Source organism: Plutella xylostella, chromosome 28, assembly GCF_932276165.1.
Source record: "Plutella xylostella chromosome 28, ilPluXylo3.1, whole genome shotgun sequence".
Lineage (NCBI taxonomy): Eukaryota > Metazoa > Arthropoda > Insecta > Lepidoptera > Plutellidae > Plutella > Plutella xylostella.
Genome location: NC_064008.1, coordinates 1,749,924 through 1,762,691, shown reverse-complemented (window position 1 = coordinate 1,762,691; position 12,768 = coordinate 1,749,924). Strand labels below are relative to the sequence as shown.

The following is a 12,768-nucleotide window of genomic DNA, read 5'->3' as shown; positions in this document are numbered from 1 at the left end:
ATGCTACTAGCATTAAGTTCGCCTTTGTTCAATGTTTTTTATGTGCAATAAAGAATTTAGACGACCGAATGGCGTAGTGGTTAGTGACCCTGACTACTGAGCCGATGGTCCCGGGTTCGATTCCCGGCTGGGGCAGATATTTGTTTAAACACAGATATTTGTTCTCGGGTCTTGGATGTGCCCGTAAAATGGCAATAGGCCCGCCCCCTATTACATTGGGACTAACATAACACTCTGGCGAAAAGTGGGTGCAGCAATGCACCTCTGCCTACCCCGCAAGGGAGTACATTAGTACAAGGCGTGAGTGCGTGTTAAATAATTTATAATAATAATAATAAATTGTTTAGATTGACCAGCTGAGCCTCTGTTTTTTTAGATTGTTACAATATAGTCCTTTTCGATGAATCGGATTAAGAAAGGGCCGTTTTGACTTTCCTTGCAAACAAATTATAATTAGGACCATTTACACCATATTTTAATCCAAGCTTAAACCCAGGTTAAGTCGACAAAGTAAAAGGTACTTAAATTATATTATTTTAGAAATAAAGCCGGGATTATGTTCTATTATTTACATAATTTTGATAGAACTGTTAACAAGAAATTTTATAATACTGTGAACAACATTTAAAAGATTTTCTATTAAAATTGGTGGGTTTTGTCTATAAAAACTAAAAGGTACACTAAAATAATAATTCAATTCCATTAATTCAATTAATATTGATTTGCTAAAAACATCTATCATCAAAACAGGCAACATTTTTAACATTCAACGGCAAAATTATTTACAAATTTATTAAGCGATCCATATTGCTTTTTGTCCATTTTAAATGATGCTAAATGCTAAACTATATTTTTTCATATAATATACATCTTTATTATGTAACATAATATATAATATACATTTATTTTATTCCTAATCTAACACAGTCAGGTTATATATTCCAATGAAACACATATAGTAAGTATATACGCTTATTTTAAATAAATTGACAATATATTTAATTGAGTTCACTATTAACCTTGACTGTACGTTGCAATATTTGAAATACAATTTTGGCAATCACTACTTTATTAACTGTTTCTATACATTTATTGCTCTAGCTAATAATATACTGTGCAATATTCTTCATTATATGGGTTGTATTTTTTATATGCCAGCTAAGCATAATTATATTAAACTGTGCAAAACATTTATATATTATCTTAATTTTCATTTATTTACATTGTTATTATAGTACAAAACATTTGACTATTTTTGTTGGCTAAACGGTATAATTATACTCTTAAATTTGAGACTAACTGAGAGCTTGAGAATCAGCTACATTATCCTAAGACCTAAATAGGTCCCGTTGAATTAGGTGCTCTAAAAAAACGACGTCAAAAACAAAACATTGTGCTATTATAGCGTAGTAAGATTATAGTAAATTTTACTAAGTTAAATCACTCATATGGATCAAATCACTTTCGAATTCCGAGTTTAAATCACTTCATGGAATAGTTTTCTTTTTTTATTAGCCTCATTTCGCACTTTCCACACTGGCTGAAAAGAATAGTTTGTGTCGTCGAATACTCGTTCGATTTTTGAGTTTAGTCTGCGCAGGACTTGCAGCATCTCTGCTTGTAGCGGCGCAGCGCACACATGTTCATCGCTCGAACATTCTCGCAGTATTTTGACGAATCCCTGCAGACGCCATCTGTTGGGAAGTTAGGATTTGTTTTGTTTTAGTAAAACGGTGAAGAACAGGCTTTCAAGTTTTTGTATAAATCCTAAGCAAATTAAATATGCTTTCAAGTTCAACTTACTACGTTCCGGTAAATTGAATATTATTTTGTCAATCAATACCGAAATAGTCTAATTTAACCTCTTTTACTTCTTATGAAAATATGTCCTTAGCCCCTTATTCATAGAGAAGTTACAGAATGTTTTAACTAATAAACTGTTTTGTCCCTCTCCGACAAAGTACAATTTGTTCTTTGACAGAGAGGGACAAAACAGTTTGTAAGTTAAAACGTATTGTAACTTTTCTATGAATAAGGGGGTTAGTCTTTTCATATAGACATAATACATCATCACCAAGAAAAACAATTAACAAAACAACACAAACCTTTGCCCCCATCACAGGCCGTCACATAGCACTCGCGGCTGACCTTGGGCCGCCTCAGCCCCTCACAAGCCGCTGCAGCGCTGCGCTCCTTACGCCGTTTAATGGTACTGCTGGATGGGAAGCGCCACACACAGCGGAGAGAGCGGTGTTGCCGCCCCGTGCCGCACGCGCCTATGCACTGGAAGAAAGGTGGTTATGAGACGTTGCCGCTTTGGGTTAAAGGTGATTGGGTGAGGAAAGGGGTGAGGACTACTGAGGACTTGGTGATATTCGGGATAGTGTATCAGAAGCCAGTAATGTGGTGGAGTAAAATGTTATTCCGGAAAGTTGGAATTTCTTTGGATTCAGGAATATCAAGCAAAATAACCTGTCAATAAAAGGTATTAGGATTGATATCTGTTGGTCCAAGGCGTGGCGTGCCAGGCGGATCCACTGATCACCACAAAATGACACCAACCGATTCTTAAAAAGTCCACGTTCATGGAAAAACTTCTTTCTTCTTCAAGTTTATCTAACTCCAGTCTATCTTGAACCCTGAATCATGCATTACCATATTTACTTTCCCCATACCTTGCTCCAAGGCGTGGCATGCCAGGCAGGTCTACACGCGCTGGCCTCGCGCCGCTGCGCCTCGGGCCGCTGGTCGGGGGCGCACTCCGAGTCCGGGACCACGCCCTGGCTGCTGACGCATTCGACGCGGCGACGGGACACGGCTGGGGGAGATGGGATTGTCAGATAATGTGGCATGATTGTAATAGTAGATACAGATATATGGTATAGCTTCCTTTTGAGCAGTTAGTGACTGACGCTATTTTCAATGGCTTATCCTTTAACTAGGGTAGCAATCACCAGAAAAAGCTCTAGTGTTTGTCACCGACATACTACTTATGAAAAATAAAAATACCTCATGTTCTGCCAAAAGTCATGCACGAGTCGACACAGACCTTTTACAAGAAGCCCATAGATTTGCAACGGTTAACAATTTTGATTAATTCTCTCTAAACCAGCATCTAAAATCAACATACCACTCCCACCAGGCAGGCACCGAGGCTGAGACCAGTTTGTGGTCCTCCAAGTAGCACAGGCATTCCTCGAGCATTCCCTGATCACATCTGGAGGCGCCACGCCACGGCACAAGCACTCCTGTGTCTCCACTGTCGTTGTCGTGTTGTGGGTCTTGTGCTGTTGGTGGGAAGGTGAATTTTAGTGACGTGGTGGAGAGTTAGGAGGGAAATTTAGGGAATTGGTAAAGTTTATGAAGAGAAAATGTGATGGAAAGTTTGGATGGAGCAGCCTAAAATGAGCTTTTAAGTGTAGTGTGTATTGCAATAGTTTACATAGGAATTGGTATAAATGATACTATGATATACCTAAATGATACTATGAAATAAATTTGACTTGATTTGGCCAAATGTATGTATAAGTTGTTTTCACATCCAGTACAATAAAACAGTAATTAGCAATAATACCCTTGTAAGGACAGCAACCTAAAAAGAGTGAAAGTATAATAATCCAATAAGACCAAAGACTTTACCTGACAGACTGCACCTCTAACTTGATGTCCAACTTGTCCGCACGGAGCATTGCAGGGAGACCACTCGATAGTATGCCAGACGTATTCTTCTGAACCGTTTAGTTTTGGTTTTACGGTACTAAAACTGAAATATTTTATAAATAAATAAGTCGGTAAGTAATTGATTAGACGACATTATCATAGTGTATTTTTTAAATGTCTTTTAAATTCTCACCTGGTGTTTGTTGTTGTAAAAACAGTCGTTTCTGGATCCAACTGTCGATCGATGTCATCAACGTAATCCTTGCTAATCTTGTTCTCGCTAGAATCTATTGTGTTTCTACTGATGTCTTCATTTACAATTATTATATCAGAGTCGTCATCCTCGGGAAAAACAATTTGTTTATCTTCAAAATTCATGACTTGCCCTTTCATTGGTGTTCCATATTTCTGGTAAAGAAGGAGAGGATCTGCCATTCGTTGCCCTCTTGAGTTGGTGCCGAAGGTCTGGAAATTCCAAAACATCTGCACATATCAATTACATTAGCTCTTAATGAGTTGTTAAAAATAATGGTGAATGATTAACTCCACTTAAGGTATCGTGAATAATGAAAATATTATGACTACGAGTATTCCAATGGAGATACTAAAAATAAAAAGAAACGAAAGAATGCGACATGCATAAATAATTAAATAAAAAATAACCTTCCTAAAACCGAAGAACCTAATTATAAAGAAACCAAATAAGGATCTCATGCTTCTAAAACAAAATCCAAAAAACTGATACAACCAGGACAAAACCTCAACCAAAAGTCATGCTGTCCGCCAACGCAGAAGAACCAACAGAAACCAAATTAGATCATGAAACCTCGATGACTGATGAAAAATTATATACAAAATTTAATAAGGAACCATTATAAGATGAATTTGAAGACATTGATGAAGTAGATTTCCTTTTTGAAAACGTCTCACCTGAAGTTGAACTACTAAGAAATGTAGGCAGGGGAGCAGTCTAGAACCGGTGTTCCTTTTCGGTGGTAGCTGTTTGGACGAAATAACAGTCTCCTAGTATCCAGGCAAGCATAGGGCAAGGGGGGGTTTGTTAGATACACACTAGATTATAAGTATGTTATAATAAATATTCAAGTCTTTTATTGTATATAAATTGTATAGAAAGTGTAGTAATCAGGGAATTTAAATGTGAATTATACATCTCGTTATTACTTTGGATTTGTTTTGCGCAAAAATATCGCAATTTAATACCTTTGAAATTATACCTTCTGCAACACTTTTACATCTAATTACCTTATTATAAAATCATTAACGTTCAGACTGTTAATAAAAACAATGAAATAAAATCTAAAATTTATAAAAAATCCCATTATGCAAGGAAAATTACCTCATTTTCATCATAGATGTCGCGTCCCTGTGAGTTGTAGTTGGTGGCTGGCTTGGTACTAGTAGTGGCGGTGTTGCCATACATTGCGTCTCTCACTTTGTCTATTTTACCTGGAATTACAATATTACTTCAGAGCGGTTGGTTTATATTTCGCTTGTAACTTTGTGTTTTAAATATTATTCTCGGAATTGGACAAGGATGTTTCTCAATGGAGCTTTAAAATGTATTTGTTGTAATAATAAATATTAAATTATAAGTTCAGATTTGTAGATAAAAGTTGACTCCGAAATTTTATAATAAGAATTATTTATACGATACACGTGTGTGAACAGTAAAGCAGTTTTTTTATGTGTGACCTTTAACATTCAATACGTAGGCTTTTCGACAAAAAATAAAAGCAATTTATACTTGACTTTCCTACATAGGTACATTCTTTTTAACCCTGCAAAGCATACAACACAATTTAGTTACACAAAAGCTTAACCCCTCGTCACTCTAGACAGCGCAGTGCCGGGGTCTAAAAGACCCGCTCTAAGTGCATGGATTAAGTTTTTAATGAGCGTTGCCACGTCTACTAAGGAGGCATTATTAACCTCTTTAGGGTTATATCGGGTGACAAATGTGGCACCGGTACTGGAGGAAAATAGGGAAAATCTGAGTGTTGTTTTAGCAGTTTCCTTCTGAGAATATGAATAATAATAATAAATAATAAATAAATAAATATGTGGGGACATCTCACACACGGCCATCCGACCCCAAGCTAGGCAGAACCTGTGTTATGGGTGTCGGACAGCTGATATATCTACACAAATACATGGATAGATAGATACTAAATATAAATATCAACACCCAAGACCCGAGTACAAATATCTGTCTTTAAACAAATATCTGCCCCAGCCGGGAATCGAACCCGGGACCATCGGCTCAGTAGTCAGGTCACTAACCACTACGCCATTCGGTCGTCTAATAATGTTTTGAATTTTGTGAGTTGAGTAGACTGAGAAGACTTTACGGCTAGTTGTGTGCTTTAGAGACTGTTTCAACCGGTAGTGGCTGGGTGAGGAATGCCGAGGACAGAGTGTTATAATGCTTCTTGAAGCCTATGTCCAGTGGAAGATGACACGCTGATGATCAGTCAAGCCCAAAAACTTGGTAGCATTACCTATCTATCCACCTAGTTTTCAAGACAGAAAAAAATATTTTTTCAAGATTTTTAGTCTTTTTAGTTAATTATAGCATGTTTTATTGAAAGTAGGTACAAATCAAAATAATTATGTTTCTGTTTTGAAAACTACCTAAAGCTACTTTGTCACCGCACCAACATCAAAAAAGAACAGTACCTGCTTAGGTATATTTGTACTGTCACCTAGGATTGGTCTAAACCATTATTTTATTTAATTATTATTTTATTTTTAAATTATTATTTTATTGATACAACTTATCTACCGCAACATATTGAACTACGTATGATTTGACATTAGTTCTCTTTACAAATTACCTAATTTCTGATACAACTCATCTACCGCAGTCCACAACATAAACATTACCTTTCTGTCGGTTCTTGTTGTAGTTCTTCCGCTGGTCTCCGGGACGCTGCTCGTGGGACTGGTCGTCGCCCACAATGGCGCGGTACCGGCCGTCCGTCCTACTGGAGGAATTAATAGAAATAATGTTTACTTTTTCCGAAAAATTAGAGAAAGATTTTTTTTTTTTCGATCTTCGTTCAAAGTACCATTGAAAATACCTATAGGGTTGGTATTATAGATAGAATACAGATGATTATTTTAACGTTAAAAAATTGTGTTATAACTAGTTTGTGTAAATACCTTGCACAAAAGTATTGCAAAAGTGGTATAGTCTATCTAAAGCAAAAGTGTGTAAATCAAGGCTTTTCCACCAATTTTACAATTTCATTAAGTAATAATTTTCAGAATGTTCTTCAATTTAAAGACACCAGCAGTCTATATCGCTTTTGCATCATCCTGTAAATACAGGTATAAAACACATACTTGTTAACATAATTTATAATGTTATTATTATTATCTTCAACTTTATACAGAATTGAGAAATGAAATTCCTTTCCGGCCTTCGATATAACATGCTGCACACGTAGGTTTCGGCTTAGTATACACTTTATGCAACACCCTGTAAATCCTCACCTATCAGCCAACGGCGACGACGGCTCATCCAACGCTTTATTATGCCTCTCAATCTCTTCACTCGAAGGAAACTCTCCCGGCCGAGGCTTCACCACCAGAGTGAGGTTGGCGCTGGACCGCCCCGCCACGCAGGTGTAGACTCCGTGGTCCCGGAGAGAGAGGGACGTGATGCGGAGAGCGCCCTGGGTGGGAGAGAGATGGATGGTTAATGCCTCATACAGTCATTCTTCAAAGTAAAAAGTCACGAGACAAACAAAATTTCTATGGAAAAAGGTAATATTTTGTTGGTGAATTTTCAAAATCACGAAGAAAAAATTAAAGCTGTTTAAAATTACCTGAGTAACCCCCTTTCGCCTTAGAATACCCTTTTGCAACACCCTGTATAAACTCTCATTTTTTTTTTATTTATTGCACAATTTACAAATTAGTAACGTTAAATCAGGTGGACTTAATGCTAAAAGCATTTTCTGCCAGTCGACGTGCATGTATTTCTCACCTTCTTCGAAATCTTGTATTTCTTGGATTTGGTGATGATCTGATGATCTTTGGCCCACTGTATCTTCGTTCGATTGTATCCTTTGACTGGACACTTTATCTTCACTTGAGTTCCGTAGAATATTGTAGCTGAGCCGCCTACTTTCACTGTTACCTGTTAGAGAAAATATTTTCTTGAACAATAACGCACAGCGACCTATACTTAAAACTAACCCCTAAGAGAGGGGGTCAGGTTTCTTTGCAGTCCGCTGTACCTAGTATGGAGCATGTAGGAACTCTACAAGTCAAATAGTGTACATAGTTAACACTAGTTATACCAAAATAGCACAATGTGGAAGAGATACAAAAGGTCCGAAAAGTGAATCTAGTGGTTTTGTTGTATTCTGCCAAGTTCATCACGTAAGGATAGAATAGAAACGAAATGAGGTCAACAGTCTTTATGGTATAGAATTGCAGAACTACATACGCTGGGGAAAATGTTGCTACACTACAGTTGCATTTATGGGTATGTAATGCTTTACATTACAGACTGCTGTCTGTCTTGCTTGTTATATACTACATTATTACCTTCTTCTTCTTCGGATCATGCTGTATATAACTCGAGTTAGCCAGGCCTATCTCCGGTGAGGCCGTGTCTAGTAGGCACGGGCGGCTGTTGCAGGCCTTAGTGGAGGCGGGTTTAGGCGCGCCGCACATCGAGTCGGGACGTTCTACCACGTGGGACTGCGCCATTATTTGTTTGCATTCCACCTGCGAGGAGAAGATATAAGGGGATCAAAAAGGCAAATTAGTTCAGCCCATCAGCGCAGCCCATGAAAAAATAACTACTGTTTAATAGATAAGATAAGATATTCTTTATTTGTACACAAAAATATGGAAAACATTACAAAACTTAATCTAACACATATTATATGTACAAATGGCGGTCTTATCCCTTAAAGCGATTTCTTCCAGACAACCTTTACCAATATAATCTAGAAACTAGAAAGAATTTAGACCCCGAAGACAGAAAACAAACAGAATCTAGCATAGAATTTCCACTATGATAATTATTGTAGATGTAGATGTTCCAAAAAACTCCCAAGTTGAATATTTCGAATGTTTTTAATACCCTGAAAAGTTAGTTTCATTCATAAGTAGCTCAATACTTTTGTTTTTTTAAAGATTGAAAAATATAAAATAATTGCAAACAATGTACAGATGGGGATTTAATAACATAGTAGGTACAAATACTTTACCGCATCGCAGTTATATTTTAACGTTGCATCGTTAATATTTAACTAAGCACTCTACTTTATACGCAGTTTTATAGAAACAATGTTTCTATTTACGATGTAGCTGCTTTATTTGAAAATGGAATGGGCATTATTTTATTTTATACATGAACCTTATTATATTCTCTGTGGGGGTATAAGTGCCTGCACCTAGCTTATACCTTTGTGCATATCCTTTTAAAGTCTAATGCAGGTTTCATCTCGATGTTTCCCCTTAACCTAGAGCGATAGTAACATACCTACTACCACTGCCATCCGCTAAAATTACAACGAAACTAACAATCTGGATAAACACATAAAATGTGCTACTATTTAACCTGTAATTTTCACAGGAAACCCTTAAGTAAGTATAGTTAGTAAGGAAACACTAGTTGTACAAATACTATCTATGTCATGAGAAGCGTGCACTGGAAGTGCCACCAGCCACGGTGCGCGATAACGCTAACAGACTTAACTCCAGCGTGCACGACGCACTGTGTGAAGGGTCTCATCCATTCTAGTGTAGCACAGGAAATAATATCTGCTTACGTAGCGGTCCGTGGTCGACCGCTGTGCGTGATGACTGTGATGAGCCATAGAATCACGCACCGTATGAAGCCAGCATCATTTCGGTACGAACTAGCACGGTCATATAGTGAAGAAGATTTGTGAAGAACCAAGGGACGGGTTCCATCCGTTATAGCACAGAAACTTTATCTGCATCAGGCACCCAACTCACCGCCCTCTGCTTGACGCCTCCGCCGCAAGTCTTGGAGCACTTGGTCCAGTCGGCGGCGTGCCAGCGCACGGGGCAGTCCAGCACGTTGCAGTACTGCCGGTCCGGCGGCGGCGGCTGCGGACACATCGAGTTGGGCTCCTGGACTGGGCTTGAGGAGCTTTCTTAAGAGCTTCGTATATAAGTATTCTTCTATCGTTTGAGTAGAATCAGCTATGTCTATCCATGGTTTTGCCTTCAAGATTGCACCAAATTATACCTTCTTAAGAAGCTGTCTTTAGGGAGCTGTCTTAAGAGCGCTCTTCATTTTGTTGGCACCAGGATTCTTCTATCGTTGGAATGGAATCAGCGATGTCCACCCACTGTTTGGCCATTAGCGCTAGCTTTCGTCAAATCTTCCTAACTAGACACCAGCTCGCACTATGCATTGTGGAAAGGCTCACGGCTTACCATGGAAAGAATCTCGTTTATCGTAACACAGAAGCTAGATATATGCGTGTATCTATGTCCGTGGTCTCCCGCTTTACCTTTGGCGATTCCACGGATCCTCAATCCATGGAATCGCCATCATAACCCAGCTTCCCTTCAGCTTTAGCTTCACTAAACCCATAGAAACCATCACTCACCGCCCTCTGCTTGACGCCCCCGCCGCAAGTCTTGGAGCACTTGGTCCAGTCGGCGGCGTGCCAGCGCACGGGGCAGTCCAGCACGTTGCAGTACTGCCGGTCCGGCGGCGGCGGCTGCGGACACATCGAGTTGGGCACCACCACCGTGTTGGTGCCGCCGCGGGTCACCTGTGGGATGAAGATTGTGAATTTGGTGTGTGTGAAACATTATATAGCTGCTGGAAAGACCTGTCTTTGAAAGAGACATCAAACAACAGCAGACAGATCAAAGACAAAAAGGCTTTATGTGAAAGATAATGTTGGGAAAACGGGAAGAAATGAAACGTGCTATCGACGAACCGTCCAATAGCGAATATGCCGTAGGAGAACGGTTGCTGATTTAGATTTTATTATTATTATTATATCTTTTAGCTATCTTAGGAATATTTATGAGTATAAGAAGGAGATAAACAAAGCTAAAGGGCTAGATAACAAAACGATATAACATAGCTCTTTATATCTGGAAACTGAACAGGTCATATTTGTTAAAATGTGGATATTTTGGAGGGCGTGAGCACTGTGGAGGAGGAGATTGATAAATATATTTTAAAATCTGCAAGCTGAATTGTTATCACGAATAACCATGCAAACGTACTGGTAACCTTAGTCAATTAAAAGTTAATATAGTAATACATAGTAGGTCGTGGAAAGTGATAAAACGAAGGTTTACCTCGTGAATGCAAGTCACTTCTCGTGTTTGTATCCCAATGCCGCAAGACTTGGTGCATTGGGAGAAATCTGTGTAGTTCCACCTGAAAACAATTCCGTTTTAAGTATCTTATGTTATAGGGTTAATGTTTAGACTTTAGTGATACTTAAGTGGTCTGGATGCATACAATCTGTTTATGTTTACTGTTCAACAATTACATTCTTACAATTTAATGTCGAACTGCACATTAATACATACATTTATGGAGAAAGCGAAAAAATCAGATCTACTTATGTATTTCAGTATAATAATAATAATAATAATAAATAAAACTTGTTTATTCCAGTAAAAAGACTCAGATATTGTTAGTAGACTCGGCTTAAGTTAGTAAGATGTCATTGTGTATAAAACCTGTTTGATTTAAAGCGCGGTTTAAAAGTGCTTTTTTCGCATGTTAACTCATTGGACTAGAGTAAAGTGCCGGTTAATTGCGCGTTAAACACTTTTTAATTGATGCTGAACTAACAACATGACTCTCCACGTGTCCACTCTAAATTTTTGCAATTACCCTGTGTGAAACTTGCGTGGTTAGAGAGATAACAGTGTTATTTCATCATTATTCAGGAATGTTTTTCTATTAATCTTCACGGATAGTTTAAGCCATAGACGTCTATGGCTTCAAGCTGTGTTTTTTTTATCAAATAATAAAGAAGGCATTAAGCTTTCCTATGTTTATTAAAGATGAACAAATAAAATAAATTATACAAAGTGCGCATATTATTGATAAACACGTCTGATCTAATTATATCCAAAAATATAGGTACTTGTTCTTGTCTAGTGTCTAATTAAGGAGTTATGATTGCACACAACTTTCTTAAATAAATAAAAGTTTTTTTTAAAGTTGTTGTGGATTCCTAGCCACACAACTAACTGATGGCACTCGAAGCGCAAGACACATAACTCTTATGGAAAACCAAGAAATTAATATAAAATCCTACATAGCGGTATCGAAGTTTCTCAGCTGAGGAATTATAAAGAGGAACAATACTAAGATCTTAGACATTGCCGGCTTAAAAAAAATAAAAAGGCCTCCGTGGGTAGCTCAGTGGGATTGTCTTTATTACCGGTCGAACTGTGACCAAATTTGTCGTCAGGTTTGTTATTACCGTAATCAATTATTTATTGACACATTTCTTACGATAAATTAATATAAAAAGGCATGGTTAATGCTCAACAAATTGTGGTATTTGGTTTATCACTGCTAGTAACTGAACGGCTCATATATTTTTTCAAAGGTTAGGTGGGCGTGTTTTGTTACTTCGGTTTTGTTACTGAGGGTACGGTAACATATAGATGGAACGAAAAAGTAACAAAATCGACAGGTTTACATGGCGACTTTAATAACGGAAGTTAGATTGCTATGACTGTATATTTATTGTTTTATTTTGTTACAAATGTGGTTTTTCGAGCGATATAACCCAATTTAGAGATTAACTCTATTATTAAGATGTTTAAAGTGAATTTCATGTAAAATTGGGCCCATGTTCTAAGTTTATCATGTTCAAATTTTGTGCTGGTGCCATGTAAACCAAGCCCAACAATTTTGTTACCGTCCGTTTAATAGCTGTCCCTGCATTCTGTTCGAAGATTTTGTACTATTTTGTCTAAAACTCTTTACTTTTATAATATATTTGGTTCTAATGATTTAATATTAGTTATTCCCCAACCTATGTAAAAGTTATAAATGTGTTGTTGTTTAAATTACGCCTCAGGCATTAAAAATTATTCTTGAGT

General features: G+C 37.6%; 1 protein-coding gene across 1 annotated transcript in view; it reads right to left on the bottom strand.

Annotated features, from left to right (window-relative positions):
- Nucleotides 1–1,562: 1,562 nt before the first annotated feature.
- The window catches only part of LOC105389347 (ADAMTS-like protein 3), a 335,955-nt gene continuing 324,749 nt past the window's right edge, over nucleotides 1,563–12,768 (bottom strand). The window contains exons 16-29 of the mRNA XM_048631226.1: nucleotides 10,996–11,077; nucleotides 10,287–10,454; nucleotides 8,239–8,421; nucleotides 7,673–7,825; nucleotides 7,177–7,358; nucleotides 6,565–6,665; nucleotides 5,018–5,127; nucleotides 4,591–4,683; nucleotides 3,854–4,143; nucleotides 3,640–3,763; nucleotides 3,131–3,287; nucleotides 2,676–2,818; nucleotides 2,106–2,283; nucleotides 1,563–1,694 (exon numbers count right to left, since the gene is read on the bottom strand). Of these exons, the coding sequence (XP_048487183.1) occupies nucleotides 1,588–1,694; nucleotides 2,106–2,283; nucleotides 2,676–2,818; nucleotides 3,131–3,287; nucleotides 3,640–3,763; nucleotides 3,854–4,143; nucleotides 4,591–4,683; nucleotides 5,018–5,127; nucleotides 6,565–6,665; nucleotides 7,177–7,358; nucleotides 7,673–7,825; nucleotides 8,239–8,421; nucleotides 10,287–10,454; nucleotides 10,996–11,077 (2,071 nt within the window). The 3' untranslated portion in view covers nucleotides 1,563–1,587. The remainder of the gene's footprint in view (nucleotides 1,695–2,105; nucleotides 2,284–2,675; nucleotides 2,819–3,130; nucleotides 3,288–3,639; nucleotides 3,764–3,853; nucleotides 4,144–4,590; nucleotides 4,684–5,017; nucleotides 5,128–6,564; nucleotides 6,666–7,176; nucleotides 7,359–7,672; nucleotides 7,826–8,238; nucleotides 8,422–10,286; nucleotides 10,455–10,995; nucleotides 11,078–12,768) is intronic.